Source organism: Lepidochelys kempii, chromosome 4, assembly GCF_965140265.1.
Source record: "Lepidochelys kempii isolate rLepKem1 chromosome 4, rLepKem1.hap2, whole genome shotgun sequence".
In the NCBI taxonomy this organism is placed as follows: domain Eukaryota; kingdom Metazoa; phylum Chordata; order Testudines; family Cheloniidae; genus Lepidochelys; species Lepidochelys kempii.
The window spans coordinates 16,896,215-16,914,877 of NC_133259.1; the positions used below are offsets into that span (position 1 = coordinate 16,896,215).

Genomic DNA, 18,663 nt, shown 5'->3' on the forward strand with positions numbered 1-18,663 from the left:
CCAACCCCAGAGTCTGTGACTATACAAGGAGCCACCCCTGCCCCAGAGGAACCCACAACTGTATCAGAGGTATTTAGTTTCTTGGAAGGGGTAATCATGATATTGCATATTCTAAGCATTTCACGCTAGTGGTTGTGTGGCCATTACAAGCAACTCTATTTCTTAAAACTAGTGTGAGGTAAAGATAAAACAGTCTAGGAAATTAAATAGCACCAAGAGGAAGTGCAGACTTATCCAGGGAAACGAAGTGGACAATTCTGACCACAGCTAGTTCTGTTTCTTGTAAACTGAAAAAGTATCATGCAAAGCCAGAAAAACGCCTGTATATTAAGGAACTTAAAAGAGTGAAGATTTTCAACCCATGAAAGTCGGGAAATTCCAGTGACATTTCCCACACAGCATTAACTGAGTCACATTGAACTGTATTACAACATACTGCCCTATTTTACAGTTTAGTGGCTGGCTGTGTATTGTACTGTATTCCTGCACAGAAAGCTTTGGCAAGGTGAAACTCAGACTGTAGGCATAGCTCGGATTTATTAGGTCCCCCCCCCCCCCCAACAAGAATTAGAAACCCAGAAAACAGTCAAGGTTGCACTTTTCAAAAGAGCCCCCCAAATTATCTTAAGACTGCCCCAGATGCCAGCTGGCCATCCTCCCTTCATCTACAGGGTATTGAACATGTGCACAACAAAACACTGGTTTTTTAACTAATTTAATTCACACATTGTCAATACCAAATAACCTTTACAAGTTGCATATGAATGTTCCAACTTCACAATTTGAGCATTCGGGGGTCTATACATTTGAATGACAGATAATTGGCTGGCATATGTAATCAGAAGATCTGAAGATCCTTCAATACCTCATAGGACTGGGCCCTTAACGAAGAGCAGGGAATGACTAATCACACTGTTATTTGTCTGATCAAGAGGCAGAAGGACAGCGTGATCGACTGCAGGGGTTCCCAAACTTTTTACTCATGTGACCTACCAGCTGCATTTAATCTTTTATGGGGACCACTATTACATATGTAGTGTGTGTATTTAACTACTATTTGCTATGTTTTAAATCCAGTAACTGTGCAATGGCAATACTGATTTTGTATTAACTTCATAAAAACATTACAGTATTGGACACACTGCTCTCTCTGCCTGATGCCCAAGCCCAGTGGAAGTGGGAGTGCAGGGTAAGGAGTGAGGTGACCCACACCTAGACCCTTCCCGCAACCCACCTTTTGGGAAACAAGTGTAGCGGAAAGAGCACTGAATCAGGACTGGGAGACCTACGTTCTATTCCCAGTGCTGCCACTACCCTGCCATGTGAGCTTGGGCAGGTTATTTCATTTCTCTGTGCTTTGGTTTCCCTTACCACTCATTGTCTGTCTAGACTGTAAGCAATTGGGGTCCGGCATATCTTTTAATGCTTAGCACAATGGGTCCCAGACTTGGTAGGAAATATGTAGGTGCTGGTATAATGCAAAGTAAAAGCAGCATGGTCACTACATCATTCTGGTTAAAGCATTGGAGTTTGCGTCATCGCTGATGCTTCAGACTCCGAGATGGATAAGATCCTCTAACCACCAGCACAACATTCTATTTTTTTATTTTTAAAACACAGTTCTCCTCCAGCAGAAAGTACCAACTGACCTTCTGGCTTGCACAAAACACACACCAGCTGTGACCATGGAAGCCCACAACCAAAACATCCCTACGGTTGCAGTTTGCATAGCTATCTTCTACCCCGCAGCTCCCTCAGCCAGCCCTGCAAAATTCTACTTACCCACTCACTCAGGGTGAGTCAACAATCACGTGTAACAGCAGTGTCGGGGGGAGGGCTTGGGCCTAGGTTAGCCATCTTTCATGACAATTTTGCAAGGCTGATGTTTCTTTTTGAACCTTTTTTGTCCCACAATTTGTAGCTGAGCATCAAATGGGAGTTACTGCAGATTCAGCCCACAGGATTCTGTATGATAGAGTAAGAATAAAATGGAGAAGTGAAACAGACTTGGTGGTTTGTTTTCTATGCTCAGGCTGCAAACTTGAGTGGCCAGGGAAGGTCCTGGTGTAACCTTCTCCTTTCCCATCCCCACCCACTGAAATTTTGCAGCTATGCACTTTCTTAGGGACATGGTGAATTCTCCATTCTCCAAGTAAAAACGAGAGGTCTCTCTAAAAGATATGCTGTAGCTGAAACAGAGGTTATGCGCCTGATGCAGAAGTTAGTGGGTGAGCTGTGTTATGCAGGAGGTCAGACTAGATCATAACAGTCCCTTCTGGCCTTAAAATCCATTAATCTATTCTTGCCTGTCCATGATAGAGAGGACTTCTGGACCACACACCTAACTGGTGCAGTTTAGAATGTCTACCTCTATGAATACCAGAAGCAGTTAGGGGGTCAAAAGGGAGGAAACTCCCCCATTTTTCAAAAATTCAAGGAAGGAACTCTTATTTTAACTGTACTGACTGACCCAGATCTACTCATAATAATTATGGGTAGACAAAAAACCTACTCTCCTCAACCTCCAGCACCATGAGGTGCTCTCTGCTTATAGGAAACTTTTAAACCACCTAATCTAACCTATTTAGCTGAACCACTCTGCACGTAATACAGCTCAAAACGTCTGTATTAAATAGACAAATGGTGGTGATCCATTCTCCCTTCCATCCAAAAAAGCTTCCTCACTACGTTGGAGACCAAGTTAAACATTTTTAATTAAAATGCTGCTGGAAAGGCCATTAAGCATGTTAGTGGCTCTAGCAAAGACTTAAGCATCTTGGAAAGCTGAACAATGACAAAATGTATGATTCTGAGTCTTGATTTTCACAGCCATATTTTGATTAAATGAGTGGTTTGGGTAATTTCCTTTGTTACAGAAAAATTCAACACAATTAAGCTCAGAAACAGCTGAAATTCCAAAGAAAGGCAAATCTTTCCAAGCCTGATTCTAAACCAGCAAGCTGTTCTGGTCATGTACACACAGACAATTCCTGGCTAGACTTACCACATAGCCCCCTGAAACTAGCGGATTGAGTAAGACAATCCTTCACTTAACATGCTGCGTTTGCTTAAACCCAATTTCTCTCCTCCTTCTCTGATTTTTAAACTTTCTTCAGTGTTTATTTGATTCACAATTATGGACAAGAGAGGAACATTTACTGACACTATTCTTTGATTCCCCGTGTTTCACATGGCTTCGTAAAGAGAAGCTGCAGAAAAGTCATCAGAAGCCACAGGCTTGAAGAATAGTTACTTTTAAAAGCTTCCAATTAAAAATAAAGGCAACTTGTGATTTTAAAAATAATTTAGCTATTCATTGTGACGAATGAGTGGCGTTTGCAATACAGGGAAATGTAAGAGTAAAAAAGTCAGATCAAACAGGAAACATTTCATTGCTGTATAGGAAAGTTAGGTTTGTCATGCTGCCAAAGGGTATGACTTTGTTGCCATTCAGTGGAATGTAAATATTCTCCAAGGAATACACAACAACTGGCAACTGTAGATAATCTGGGACCATTACGCAGCTCGAGACATTGAAACATCAGAAGCAGAATAAAAACTAAATGGTCACCTTCTTACAAATCGAGTCACAAAAGGCAACACATTTAACTTGAAGTAGGTGGCTTATAGTCTAGGTAGAATCCATAGCTGACACAACACTTAAAAAAGGTAAAATTAAGGTTTACAATATGAGAGAATGGGCATGCACTAGAAATGCCTTCTCAGAACTAACTCACATGGAACTGGCTTACAAGGCCATAAAAAATACATCTCACTTATAGTGGGTGTGATCAAAACAGCAATTGAAGCCTGGACTCCCCTTTAGAAGAAGCTTTTGTATTAGACCAGTTTTACAGATGGATAAACTGAACTAAAAGGCTTCCCTGAAAATCCCAGTGGCAGAGCTGGGAATCCTGACTCCAGACCCCTGCTTTAGCCATAGGAACATGCTGAATCCCTTTTGTCATGTTCACATGGAAGACAGACCTGCCAGATCCTTTAAATGAAGGAAAAAATCCTTTTACTCTCCTCCAAAGTTTACGAAGCCATTCTGGGGTGAACTTTTTGACAGCAAGATATACCATAATAGGCCATTTATCATCAGTGGGTAATGAACACCCCGTTTTACACCTTGAATTGACTGGCTTGTTTTAATCAAAGACAATAAAGTACAAGCTAGCTGTAATGTAGTGTTCATTTCAACTGCTGACGTCTCAATCACTTCAGTTCTAAAGACAGCAAAGCAAAAGGTCACATCAGAGAATGCCTGTGGGAAACAGGATCATCCATCTGGCACTGCCCAGCCTGCAGAAACAGCAGCAAAAATGACAAATGCCAACCTAAATTTCCCCCAGACTGGGATTTGAGGAATTAAATGCATTTGCTTGTTTCTAACACATATAACCCTTTGTTAGGTCTTTTGAGGAGACCTAGGTTTTGTGGCCTTTTGGGGACCCTTCACATAATCTCTACACCTACCATCATGACTAAACCCCATCTTCTCTGGTAGCAGCATTATCACACCATTTTGTACACCAGAAAACCGACAAAGCAGTGTGCACACAGGGGAGTAAGCGACCCAAATACCACCTGCTGTTAAAGACCCATTTCTCTGCTGTTTAGTTTCATCATGTAGGAAAGATCATATCAAATGTTTACAGTAAGAGTTTACAAATCAATAAAAATAGCCCTTAACAGATCATTAGATTACCATAATAAATTAATACTTCACATAGCTTAGTTACTTATATAGGTTTTCCTAGAACATTAATTACAGTAGTGGAGTAGTGAGGCACCAATGCTGAACCCCTAACAGTGGTCTATGAGCTTTCTCACTGTCCTTGTGAGTGTTATGAGAATCCAAACACTCCCATCCAGCCTTTTGCCCCTCAAGATTTGAGCAAAACCAGGAAGAGCCAAACAAACCTACCAACATTTAGATCCACCAGTCCTGACAAAGGCTGAAGACATGACTAAAAAAATCCTCTATGAAGGTTATGTCTATTGTTCTCTGTTGGAGCTTTCTCCTGATGTACTTAGCCCTGTGATTCCCCCACCCCCCGCTCTTCACATTCTAGGGATTGTTTGAAATATCAATCATCATAAATGAAAACTCCAAACAAACAAATTAATTCTCTATTTGCAACTAGATTTTTTTTTCATATTAGCCCTACTTTGGAGAGACCTGTGAGCAAGAACCATTTTCAGCAATCTCTTTACCAATAGAAAGCACTAGGGATTTCTACACTGGGCACAAGAAACAGCTCTGAATACTTAAGCTATTGTAAATATTACTTCAGCACTTTGGCAATGGCTAGGACTACATATTTATTATTTTTAAATTTAACTTGGCAATGTGTCCTGATGCATCCAAAAAAAGGCATTCTGCTAGGTAGTGAAATGTCTAGCAATGCCTCCTTTGTGTAAATGGAGCTTCCAGGAGCTGAGCTGTCTGTGGTATTTCTGAAGTGTGAAGCTTGAGTTCATGATCAAGCTTTAATAGGGAGTGTATAAAACTGAAGCAGCGCTGACTTAAGTACCTTATACAATAGCGGCAAAAATACTTACCAGAGTTGTAGCACTAGCAACTTGGCTGGTTTAAATGAAGCCCTGCCACAGATACTTTATTCCATGGCTGATTTGGATTTCCTCCATTCAGCAGTCCAATAGTAAATAAAACTCAGTTGATAAACAGCTTTGACCAGAACTGATCAGCCTCTCCCCACCTTCCGGGTTGGGAACATGTTCAAACAAATCAAGACATTACTAAATCTATTACAGTGTGCATTAAACACCCCCCTGATGCAACATAAAATCGTGTTCTATGGACTAAAGGATAGTATGTCCATCCAAGACCATCTACAGACCACAGACATGATTAATGCTGTGGGTGGAAGGGGTTAACAGTAGCAGTAACGTAGAAGAAGAATGTATGTTGGGAAGTCTGTATGGAACAGGAAGTGCCAGCGGATTTTACAGAGAAACTTTTTCGTTTTTAAAGTTATGCTTAAGCTTCACTCCGTGCTGAATACCACCCACAATGCTTTGTGATTTTGTCCATGGCTTCGGAATTGTTCTGAGCCTTGTGTATAATTTGTGTTGTCCAGTAAAAGCTATTATCTACCTTTCCAATACAGAGAAGTCTAACCTATAACAGCTGAACAGAAACAGCCATCTTAACTGACAGCTACCTCTTTGCCAGAGCCGTCTTGGTACAGATACCTTTTTATTAGCATCCTAATGAGTTTGTCTATGGAGTTGTGGGATGTTGATGCAGTTACTGGAAAGTTAGACCCTTGCCTAAAACCTTTCACCTTCCAATTTCAAAATCACCTTAAAGATATTGATAGGTAAGTTCTGGAGAACCTTTATGTTAGACTATGCATGAACACTGTATCTGCAGAGAATGGGATCTGCATTTAGCAACAACAGACTCTGAGGGAGATATTATAGAAACAATCAGAAAGGTTTCTAAACCTTCCCAGGCAAAGTATACGTCAGCACAGACAGTGTGAATTTGATGCTGACCTCATGACAGTTAGGTAGAAGTAGTGCTTAAATTAGGCAGTGTTTGTACAGGTACACAGCTTCTGAATCATGTAACTCCTACTTGAAAACAGACTGAATACATACCACAATTGTGAGGTAGTTTAGTCATACAGATAAATATCTACAAAGGGACTAATAATGGGAATAAACTAATTTTCACGTGTGTCTAAATTAAACGTTTACCCTTGGTCTCTAATGATGGAAGGCTATTCACCGAACAGTCAACTAACATTCTACCCACAATTCCATGCAATTGGAACAAGGCTACCTGCATTTATAGAACTGTGTATCTAGTGCCACTTTTTGATTCTTCCTCCTCAGTTATTCAAGAGATCCAACAATCAGACCATTCAAATGACATCCAGAGTTACAAGAGCATTCTGATTTCAAAATTTACAAAAACTGAGGTATACAAAAAGGGTGTTTTGAATATTTATTATGAGAACAGAAGCTTAAGTTACACATATGTACATTAAAAAGAATTAAAATAATTTTAAGAGCTGAAAATTCATTCCACTGCATCATGGTTTTTTATGGCAAAGTTGTTAGGAGGCCCTCAGATGTATCTGTAGGCACCTTCAACAGTTCTTCAACCTCTTCTTGTAGAGCCTCAGCTTTTTCCCTCAGCAGCATCTGCAGCCACAAATTAAATGATTAGGAGACAGTTCACAAACAGATGCCAGTGCAATTAGCAGTAAGATGAAACACACCTCGTCATTCAAACACAAACTAAGAAGAAGAAATTAGGTTATTAGGAACAAAATTACTATAATATTGACTCAAGAATTGCAAGTCACTAGGAGGATTTTCACATTTAATATATCAATATGGCTTTACTGCTCGCAGAAATCTTCTTTATATAAGCCTATCCATCCTACTTCAGTTTAAGCTTGATATGTCAAATCTAGAAGACTAGAACAAAAATGTCACAGAATGTACAGATCACAATTTTTATTCTGCAGTTCTAAGAAATGAGCATAATTTCTTCTTGTTCTATTAATACAGTTATATAAACAGCCAAATTTAGGCCATTTAAACATTACAGTTTCACAAGGTTTTAAAGTGTTTTTGTTAAGACCATTTCCAACAATAGCCACACTTTTTAAATTGTAAAAACAAACTCTGAAAGGAAGTTAACATTAATATGTTGACCACAAAAGTAAAAACAGCAGATGATGATTTCCTTGCATTAAGCAACAGTTGTATGTCTAATATTAAAACCATAAACATATTATGGAGAATCACAGTAACTCATGAATGTTTTGTGGCATCGCAGTTAGTTTGTTCTTCAGATTTCACAAGTGTCTAAGAATCTAGTGGTAATAATATAACATTATCCAGTGTGATGTATTGTTCTTATTTCTTGGGGCTGTACTTGGAGTCCCTGGCATAAACATATCTTGGAGAGAAATGCCCGATGCAAGCTAAACTGATATAAGCAGTTTTAAATCAGCATGAGTGTCCTCAGTAGAACTTTGTTAAATTGGTGCTAAAACTGTGTAAACCAGCCCTAATTTATACTGATTCTAAGGTCTTCCCTCATATTATAAACTGCTGCTGTTTCACAAGGCTCAATAAATGACTTCCCTCTGCTGACTTGGTTGTAAAAGTAGAACTACTTCCAGTCATTCTGACATTGTTGATGCTTCAACACAAACAAGGACACAAACTAACTGTGAGGAAAAAATTCTGTTGACTAGGAAGAAAAAGCAAATGCTGCTTGTAATTTTTGCTCTGAGATTAGCCATATTTATTATGATTTCTGTTCTCTGTATATTTATCTGTATAACATCCACCATGCTTTACAGACTGATACAAAGCCAAGGTCTTTGCCCGAAGGAGCATGTGTTCTAAACAGATGACAAAGTAAAGAGAGGAATAGGGAGGTAGTAGGACTAAAAGAAATGTGACGACCACCAGTGTGAAGTTAAGCACAGATCTTGTTAGTTCCACAATTTGTGAATAGATTTTTCATGCACATCTTCTATAGTAAGTTGGCAATTTTTTAGGAGGTTGGGGTGAGCGGGCAGGCTATAATTTATAGACCGAAGAAATCTATTCTCCCCAGCCATGAGCACCGCTACAATTTCTGAGGCACTAAACTGCCTCACCAGAGCGGTGCATGTGCAATTGTGATTACTGCATGGGACTAGAAGTCAGGTCACTGATTCCCTGCATGACTCTGGCAAGTCATGCAACTTCTTTGCCTCAGTTTTTCCACTGGTAAAATGAGAATAATACTCCTCCTTCGCCAGCTTGTAAAATCCTTTTAGATCACTGGATGGAAATAATACTTTGCACCTGCATAGCACTTAGCTGCTGTTGAGGCAAAATGGTCAGCAAGGGTCTCCCTCATTCCTTTTATAGCAATATGAAGGAAATACTCTTAGCCTCCCCACAGTGGTATGATTAGGGATCTATTACAGAAAAGCTTCATCTTGAATGAAAATTACAGGCAAAGAGGTTTTATATATTACACACACACACACCCCCCCTGCTTAATACATGGGAGATTTAAGTGGGAAACTCCCACTAGTAAATTTTGCACGTTGATCCTAGCTAGTCACAAATTACCTAAATCAATCTATTGGGGAAAGATTACTAAATGGAAAAATATTTAGTAAACTCAAAGTTTTCACCCAGAGTTCCATGTTTGCCAATATCCCTTTGACAGCTCAAATAGTCAAGTTTTGCTCACCTTTGCGGATGAAACTATTTGTCTGGCTTGACGTCGTGACAAATGCTCTATCATCTTCACCAGTGTTTCTGGATCTGCATTAGCTAGGTGTGCTAGAGTTTTGTATCCTGAATCATACAGCTGTTTTGCTCGAGACTGCAGGCCAAAAATAAAGCAATGTTAGAAATTAGATTAGTAAATAAGAAGTGCAAGGAACTTGTCAGTAAGTCCAAATCTCTGTTCTGACCTCATAGTTCATTCATATATCAGCTAATTTCTGATTACTTCAAATGGCAGAGTGATACTGTATGCATATGAAGTCCAGTCACTGTTACAAAAGTTTACTTAATAATTAAATTTGTTCCTGAAAAGCCATTATTTCCTCTCTACATTCTTGTTCAGCTATTAGTAACCTTTCTGCCTCTTCCACATTATTTCCTCTCAAGAAATGGATCGGTATAGACCTGTCTTTCCTCTTATTGTCATCTCTCTCTCAGCACTCGTCCTCTATTTGAGCTGAGCACATTTGAAAAATCTGGTCACTTCGTTTAGGTGCCTGAATGGAAGCAGCTGAGTGCGGAGTTCTTTTGAAAATCTGGCCCTTAATTTTTGAACCTCTGAGGACTGTCACTGCCATGAAATCAGATGATTAATAGCCACACAGCCTCAGACAATAAGCTCAGAACAGAAAAGGTATTTTAATTTTATAGCACACAAAATGTTTTATTTTTCTTCCAACATCTGAGTAATACCACCCTTGTTTATTTTTGTATTGGGTGCAAAGCTGTGACTATGGACTCTCATATAATGAATGGAGAGGTATAGTACTTAAGGAATAGGATTATTATTTTTATTATTATTTGTTTGGTTTCCTTTTCTCAGGCATTTTATTAGAGCTCATAATGTTATGATGAAAAGAAACAAAAGCAGCCAAAAAGAGACACTTATGAGAAAGATCTTTGTTGCAAAATTAGTTGTGCTAGGTCTTACACAGTTTAAATGAAAACCATCTCCAATCTGACCATGGATGTTATGTTTTTCATACAAAACAAGGTTAACAAAGATTGTTCTATAACTTAAGATATACAAACAGCTGAACCTTAATGCACAAATGCTATCCTCAGGCTTCACTGAACTGCCTTCCAGCTTTTTTTCCCTTCTCTTGCTTAGTTCCATGAATTTTCTTCTATTTATTTGGTTCTAGTTGCTTAAAATTTTCCTCTCGATAAAGAAACCAGCCTTAAAAGATCTAGAGACTTTACAATGTCCTCTAGAGCAGCCATGGACTAGAAACGTTTAGCCATAGGATAACAGGGCAGTGGTTTGCTGACTTCATAGAAGAGTAGCTTGGTAGCTACCTGTAACTACCTTCCATGTAGAAAAGACTGCATTGTACAGTTGTTTTATGCGCTTGATAATGATAGTTTATTTGGGTGGTCCAGAGTACCTCCAGGATAGTGAGTTCAGTCCTACAGGAGCGGTTTTATTTCATTCATTTGAAAATATTTGAGAGAATGGGTACAGACTGCAATGTTTGTCTATCAAGCGCTTATGTGTAACATTGGTTTTAGTAGTGTTTCATTCACAAAATTCCGCAGGAGTCCGGCCTGCATAGCATTGTTGGCCACACACCACATTCAACACCTTTGAAATCAGTTTTGATACCAGTAAGGACACATCTTGGGCAGCAGCCACTAGAAGGCAGCAGTCATATTTTACGCTGACAGCTGTAAAACAAAACTTTGAAAGAACTGTACAGTTCTACTCTACTTCCCTCTGCAGATGACTCCATTTAAAAGAGCAACTGAAGAGGTAAACAGACCCTGTTTCCCCTTTGCATCAAGTTCAGAAACCTTTACAGAGAAAGGGTTGGCCAGCAGAGGGAAACTGATTAGGCTACTAGCTAGTTTCCCTTCCTGGCGAAAAGCACTACTACTACTGAACCTGATAACGGTAGCAGCATTTGTCCACAATATGGTCTAAGTGTGGAGTCATTTAACTTTGAAATGAGGTCAGAGAATGCACATGAAATAGCACTGAGGGCAGTATTTACCAAACAGATTCATTTGATATTTGAACAGCCTCCTTCAGATTAGAGACCAACATAATTCCCTCCTCAAAATGTGGGCTTCATCAGAAAAGTCACTGTAAAAAAAGTGGTAGCTTCCAACTCAAGATAGGTGCACAAAGTAGACTCTCTCTTGACTAGAGTGATGAATTAAATTACTATACCATTTTTTACTCCTATTAATTCCGCAGAGCCACCAGTAGAACAAAAGAGCACATAAGATTCTATTTCAGCTTGAGCATCAGCAGAATTGGTAACCAGTGTACTATTGTGACATTTTTATTGTTGCTGTTGTAGGAGCCAGAAGGAAAAAGCAACCTGAATGCAAAATTTGAGTTTGAGCTTGCAGTTCTTACAGGGAAACAGTTTGTTGATAATTTGTACAGTCAATTGCTTGACCACACTTTGGTTTATTATGAAACATATTCAAGAGACCATATAACCAGTATCAGTCAGATTTACTGCTATAAGCAAATAATATAGTACAGGGAAAAGGTTCAATACAGTACCAGTCTATGGGAAGCCATCTTGAGCAGCATTATAAAAAGGGATTGTGTAGATCAACTGAAACTAGACTTAACCCATCAGCTTTCTACTTTGTTTTTCTGGTACCATGGCATACCCCTTATCTCTTTATTCTGCACACATGGATTCCAGGTACCCAGGGCATGAAGACACCTTCTAAGTTTGTACTAGGGTACCACGTTCACATGCCTCGATCCTGACAGTTTCTCTACCTACTTAAGCCAAAGCTTACTTCAGCAAATGCAAGATGTTATGGGATACTTAGCAGAGTGAAAAGTATTATAGTAAAGGTATAGTCCATTTTAGGCTATATAATTGCAATTATGTTTGTGCTTAATGTATGAAAATATGTATCTGGCACAGACAATATATATTATTAATATGGGATATATATGTAGCTGGCATATATTGGTCAACACTTTTTACTTATAAACTGAACAGATGAATTATGAAAACCACTGAAACACAAAGATGGCCCTCCACATTTAACAGAATAATTTTCTTTTCATCGTAGAACTTGCACCCCAGAAAGATTTAACAAGATCTTAGCAAAATGCTAGATTCTTTATAAAAATGTTTTTTTGGCTTCTTCCACAGGCACTTGGGGACATCATGGTTGAGGTTAGTATAAAAGCTTGGATTTACCATTATCCGGACTCCCAAAGTGGGTACACTAACCTCTAAAACCCCTGCCACCTCCATAAGAGGGATGAGTTCTGCCTTAACACAATAAGTCAGTCGCTTCGTGAGTTCTGTCAGCAGGGCTTTATAAACCCAAAATTCCTCCAACTCCTGCAGAAACAAAGGATATTAAAGTCTGTAAAGTAACGTTACAAGTCTAGTTAAATTCCTGTACTCTGGGCTAGTATTCTGGTTGGAGCATTGCCAAGGCAGCATATGTGTCGCCTTGGAAGAGGGATTATACCATTTGTAGTAATCCTTCTGGCCAGTTCCAAGAGTTGAGTCCAGCATTCCTCAGCTAGCCACCCCAAAGTTGGGCCCTTTTGAAGGATGAGGCAATACTTTAGGGATTAGATGTTCTTTGGAAGTCATTTTGGATTTTCTGAATTTGGAAAGCTGAAGTAGCAGTTGAAGCTGCCAATGCAGCCATGTTTCCAAGAAGTCACCATGCGATTAGATGACCTCTAAAAGGTGACACCATTTTAATGTACAGTAGTAAGTTCTAAAACTCTACAGCAAAAAGTCACCCTTTTCCTCAGACCCTGATGAATACATTTTTATACTTTACATCATGTAAAAGCAAAAATGTCCATTTAAAATATATTACCTCAGAGAAGTGCAGCACACAGGAGGAGAATGAGGCAGCAGAGTTCAGGAGATTTTGCACATATCCTCGAGACATGTTAAATTTTTCTGAAACGTTCCATATGTTGGTCTCTTTCAGGAGGGCATAAAGAACAAAGGACAGGTACAGCCTATTTACGACACCGTTGTCCACATCCTGGGAAGACAGATGCACATGTTCAGTTAGAACTGTGAGCGAAGGTCCAATAGATAAAACTGAAAGAATATCAGAGAAGAACTCTACATTACTAGGGGAACAGACTATCACCAGAATAGGGCTTTTCCATCTCTAAACCTCTCTAATCCTATGAAACAGTCAGATGTAGTAGTGTTGCATTCAAGAATTTGTGAAGTAAGGGAAGAAATAATGGGAAGCATTTTGGTGAAAACAAAGATTAGTTCAGCCTGCTCTGACTCTGTACACCTCAATCTGATTTCTGTTTCTGAAAACTACAATAATTAAGCTGTATGTTTGCCATGGCTAGCATGAGAGTCCTGGATCCTACCGTTTCCATGGCTATACAATAGAATGCACTTTAATAACTTCATACGAGAAAAAATAAATTAACAGGGCATCATTAACTTGAAAAATCATATTTCTGTCTGAAAACTATGCATTTCCTAGCTACAAGTCACCCCTAAAATTACCTTAACTGTGACATTAGAGAACCCCCAATTATTAGCTGCACTATGAAAAACAATTCAATTGACAAGATTACAATTCTACTGTTTTGTCCTTAAATAAAAATAATTTTCAGCCTACCTTTTTGATGGCTTGTCCAGAAGCCTTTTTCGTAATAAAACTTTCAGGGACTCCCACAATAGCTGCTACTTTCTGTTCTACTGAATTTAGCTGGCTGAACTAAAAAGTAAAATTAAAAAACCAACACTGCAGCTCAACACACTTTCTATATTAATCAAATGCAAAATACCTTTAAAATATTATATCTTGTAACTCCAATAAAGATACAACAGTTAAAAGAGAACTTCAAATACATAACATTTTATCCCTTTAAAAATGTCATAAATATATACATTAATACAGATGAACCCCATTTCCCCTTCTGCAACACACCTGCATGTGTACAAAACACACAGACATGGAATCACTTCCCCCTTATCTGTAGTATAGCTATTTAAGTGGGCACAAGCATCGTTACATGATAGTTTTTGAGCTGCAATATCTGTAATTTTGTTTATCACTGGAGATATGCAAGAAGGCAGTGAAAATTTGAGAGAACTCATGTTCAAGCTGACCACTATCAAATTCTAAAACTTTTTAAGCATATAAAAAAAGTTTTCCTTGAATTTTAGTATCTTTGCGTATAGTTTTGATAAAATATATGAGCAATACTAAGTAGAACACCAAAAAAGCCAATTTAAATTAAGTGCTTATCAGATGTCTGGCTCTGTAATCATTCACAGAAGCAAGCTATGGAAAATTTTTGTGTTACTGGAAGTCAGCGACTATTTTCCCTTTTTGCCAGGATAAGAGTTGCCACGCAGAGGTCTTTGGAATGCTTTATTTTACTTTTCCCCTATGTTTAGTACTTTTTATGAAGGATGCTCAAGAAATAAAATGTATTTTTTATAATATGAACAGAGTACAAAATGATCTCTTAGTCTTTTATTAACCACTTCAGCATCAACCAATTTATTTGGTTTTACCCAGAACTCAGTAGTTTCCTTGGCTACACTTTGAACTGCCTCTGACTTCAGACTTTCCAGTTGTATCTTGGCTTTCACATCAGAATGGGATTTATACAAAGCAAACCATAAGCTTTAGGGATTTTAATGTTATCATGGGCATATTACACTTTACGATCACTGTCTAAGGGTATGTCTACACTGCAGCTGGGAGTATACTTCCCAGCACAGGCAGGCAGACACACACATACTAGCTCTGCTTGATCTAGAGCACTAAAAATAGCAGCGTTGCTGGGGTAGCACAGGCAGGATCTCAGGCTAGTTGCCTGTGTACAATTACCTCTGGACCCCCCACCTACCTACTCCGATGGCTAGCCTGAGCCACTGCCTGTGCCACCTTGGCCACAGTGCTATTTTTAGCGTGCTAGGGTGAGTGGATGTAGCTCACCCATCTAGTCGTGCTCGGAAGCACACCCCAGCTGCAGTGCAGACATACACAGAGAGGCTTTACAGTTCAGAGATCAAGCCAGACCCAGGTACAGCTAGAAATCGTAAGATGCCAAACTACATCTTAAAACTACTTAAAACAAAACTACTGTTTTGTGCTGTGTTAAGAAGCAGCTCTGTTATATATCTCAATTCTCCTGGCGAAGAGCTCGTTGGATTACACAGTTCTAATGAGTGAAATAATAAACTGATTTAGCATATAATTACATTTGAGTTTTAATGCTACAGTACTGGTTACAGTTACATTTTGAATCAATATGATTGTTTCCCTTAGTTTCTCTATAATAAATGTTCATGGTATATTAGCTTGTCCCTTTTCTTTAACTTATTAATTTTAGCTGCTAGGTGGCTAGTAGTTCAAAAGGTTTACTCCTGGGGGAATTCTGTGCCACTGCGCAATGCAGAATTTTGCAAAAATTAATGTTGGGCATGCAGAATTTCCTTTTTCCCCCTACAGAAATGGGTGGCAGAGATGTTGGCCACCACCACAGGCCGCAGGACCCAGCAGAGCCCAGATCACAAATAGAAGATAAGCTCAAGGGGAGGGGGAGGGAACTGGAGAGTTCCCAGCAGTTGTAGTTCCCAGCACGCCCTGAAGGAAGGAGGCGGCAGCGCACTGGGAACTCTGTGCAAGCCTGGGACCGAGCGCCAGGTTGTTTTTCCCTCTGGATCCCTGTGCTCTAGGTGGGTAGGGTCTGAGAATAGCTGGGCTCTGGGGGGGTAGAGGGTGTGAGTGTCTGGGATGGTGGGGGGGGAGGAGGGCCCACAGCTTGCCTCTGGGGGGGGTAGAAGGTGTGAGTGTCTGCCCCAAGGTGTACCCACAGCTGGACCCTGGGTGGGAGAAGAGGAGAGTGTCAGGGGAGGGGGAGGAAGAGAGGGAGTAGAGGGTGTGAGTATCTGGGATGAGAGGGGGGGCACTGCTAGGCTTTGGGGTGGGGGGGTAGAAAGTGAGAGAGTCTGGGCCAGGGGCCTCAGCTGGGCTCTGGGAGGGAAAGAAGTGTGAGTTTCTGACCCCCCCTTGCTGGGCTCTGGAGGGAGAGGGGGGCAGAGAAGTAGGAACTGGGTTGTTGTAGGTGTTTCTTTAATTCTCTACTCCTGGGAGAATTTTTGTGTGTGTCTGTATTGTTACAAACATGCTTGCTGACAGGTAATTTGAAATATATTACCAAAATAATTGAAACTGGTGTAATTAGAGAGTGTTATTTTGACAAATACAATTTGCAAAATTTTAAAGTATTGTGCACAAAATTAATTTTTTTGGCGCAGAATTCCCCCAGGAGTAAAGGGTTACAATCCCAAGTGAACTGATAACAGAGGAAACAGCTATATAACCCAACCTATATTTTTCTGTGCAGGACAGCACTTGCTGTATGGGTGGAAGCCGTGTCTTACCTGTCTAAAATAGATCATCCAGTCTGGTCTGCAGTGATCAGTCATGTCATATGGAGTTGTCAGATAGAGAAGGTGAAGGCAGCTCTCAAGAACCAACCCCTCAAGACCTTTCTTCAAGTCTCTGTAGAGAGCATCACAATAGGCCAAGTCTATAGAGCCTAAAATGAATTAGTATAAAGATACCAGTTTATATAACAGTGAGAGTTAAGTATAATATATTGTATCATATGTAATTCTCCCTCTGTTCTTTCTTTAGGGACCTTTAATAAAGCCCCTATTTCAGTAACCAGCAGGGTGCCAAGGACTCCCAAGTCTAATTTGTTAAGTCAAAAAGAAATGTATTTTACTACCCCAAAATTGCAATACTGCATGTGGATGACACCCTGGAGAGTGTTACTACAACAAAGGCCAAATATACTTAGAACTCATTTGTATAACAGAAAAAGCAGTTAAAATGAAGGAAGACACTTGGTCTCTATTTTTAATGGGGGGATATTTGAATATTAGAACTCAGTAGGCAAGACAGGAACATAGGAACTGCCATACTGGATTCGATCAGTGGTCCTTCTAGTTCAGTACCAGATGCTTCAGAAAAAGGTGCAAGAAGGTAGACAAATGTGGGCTAATCAGTCTCCCTTATTATATGACATCCTGACATCAACAATTAGAGATTGGCTTAAATCCCGAAGCATGAGATTTAACATAACTTCCACACTTTTTATTATTGACTATAGCAAGTCTTGAAATTCTTGATATCCATATAAATGTCCAATCCCTTTTTGAATCTTGCTAAATTTTTGGCCTCAACAATTTCCTGTAGCAACAAGTTCTACAGTCTAATTACATGTTGTGTGAAAAAATATCTATCAGTTTTCAGCTTCCCATTTTTAATTTCATTTAATGCCCCTGTGCTCTTGCGTTCTGAGAGAAATCCCTGATCTAAAGTCTCAAAAATTGCATACGCTTACATTATGTCCCCTCTTTTTCATTTATTTTCTACGGTAAACAATCCCAATCTTTTCACTCTCTCTTAATAGGAGTTTCTCCTTTCCCTTGATTATTCTTATTACCACTCTGAACTCTCTCTCATTTAGCAGTATACTTCTTGAGATGGGGAAACGTGCATTGCACACAGTATTCCTGATGGAAGCCACACACTGATTTATACGAAGGCATTATAATATTGTCCATCACATTCCTCATTAATCCTAACATCATTCACTTTTTTGATCAGTAGCTACACACCAAGCAGATATCTTAATCTTCACTGAGCTGTCTACAATGATGCCAAGTCCCTTTCCTGAGTTGATAGAATTAATTTAGAAATCTGAAAAGGTGCACAAGTAATTTACACTTCCCCTGACAATGGGCACTACTTTGCATTTATACACCCTATGTTTGTCATACTATTTCCCAATCACCTAGCTTATTTAGGGTTCTTTGAAGTTTCTCAAAACCTCTCTGGTCCTGATTAATCTAAACCACTTTGTGTCATTTGTAAAACTTGCTACTTCACTACTCACCCCCCTTACCATATGCTTAATATATTAAACAAACATGGCACCTACTTCAGAACCCAAGACACCTTGCTGTTAACTTTTTGCCAAGGTGAAAATTGACCATGTAATCCTACTCTTTGCTTTCCTGTCCTCCTACCCACTTTTTGAGCCATGATAATTCTTTGCCTCTCGTCTCATGACTACATAGCTTCTTTAGCAGCCTTTTGTGCAGGACCTTTTTGAAGTCTAAATAGTTTATGCTCACCACTTTTTCTTTGTCTACTACTTTACTGACAGGTTCAAAGAATTGTGAGACATGATTTTCCTTTAACCAACAGTGCTGGTTACACTCTATTATATCATGATCTTCCAGGTGTTATTTTGATTTTAAATTATTGTTTCAGAAAGGAGGTAAGAGGTTGGATGAAAGTTTTAAGTGAGTGTGAAGAAAAAAAGGCCAGATTTTAAATGTTATTGTGAAAAAAAGTACCATG

General features: G+C 39.3%; 1 protein-coding gene and 1 long non-coding RNA gene across 7 annotated transcripts in view; one reads left to right on the forward strand and one right to left on the reverse strand.

The window, feature by feature from the left end:
• Positions 1 to 6,969: 6,969 nt before the first annotated feature.
• The window catches only part of HELQ (helicase, POLQ like), a 34,440-nt gene continuing 22,746 nt past the window's right edge, over positions 6,970 to 18,663 (reverse strand). For 5 of the 6 annotated variants that reach the window (XM_073340541.1, XM_073340537.1, XM_073340538.1 and 2 more), the window contains 6 exons: positions 16,671 to 16,828; positions 13,888 to 13,986; positions 13,108 to 13,281; positions 12,498 to 12,611; positions 9,248 to 9,382; positions 6,970 to 7,182 (listed from right to left, as the gene is read on the reverse strand). In XM_073340541.1, coding sequence (XP_073196642.1) covers positions 7,081 to 7,182; positions 9,248 to 9,382; positions 12,498 to 12,611; positions 13,108 to 13,281; positions 13,888 to 13,986; positions 16,671 to 16,828 — 782 coding nt within the window. In that variant the 3' untranslated portion in view covers positions 6,970 to 7,080. Of the gene's footprint in view, positions 7,183 to 9,247; positions 9,383 to 12,497; positions 12,612 to 13,107; positions 13,341 to 13,887; positions 13,987 to 16,670; positions 16,829 to 18,663 lie in introns of those variants that run through there. The other variant, XM_073340542.1, reaches the window with a different exon arrangement.
• On the forward strand, positions 13,300 to 18,058 carry LOC140910194 (uncharacterized). The gene is made up of 3 exons (XR_012158452.1): positions 13,300 to 13,315; positions 15,736 to 15,962; positions 16,634 to 18,058. It is a non-coding gene; the product is annotated as an uncharacterized lncRNA (long non-coding RNA).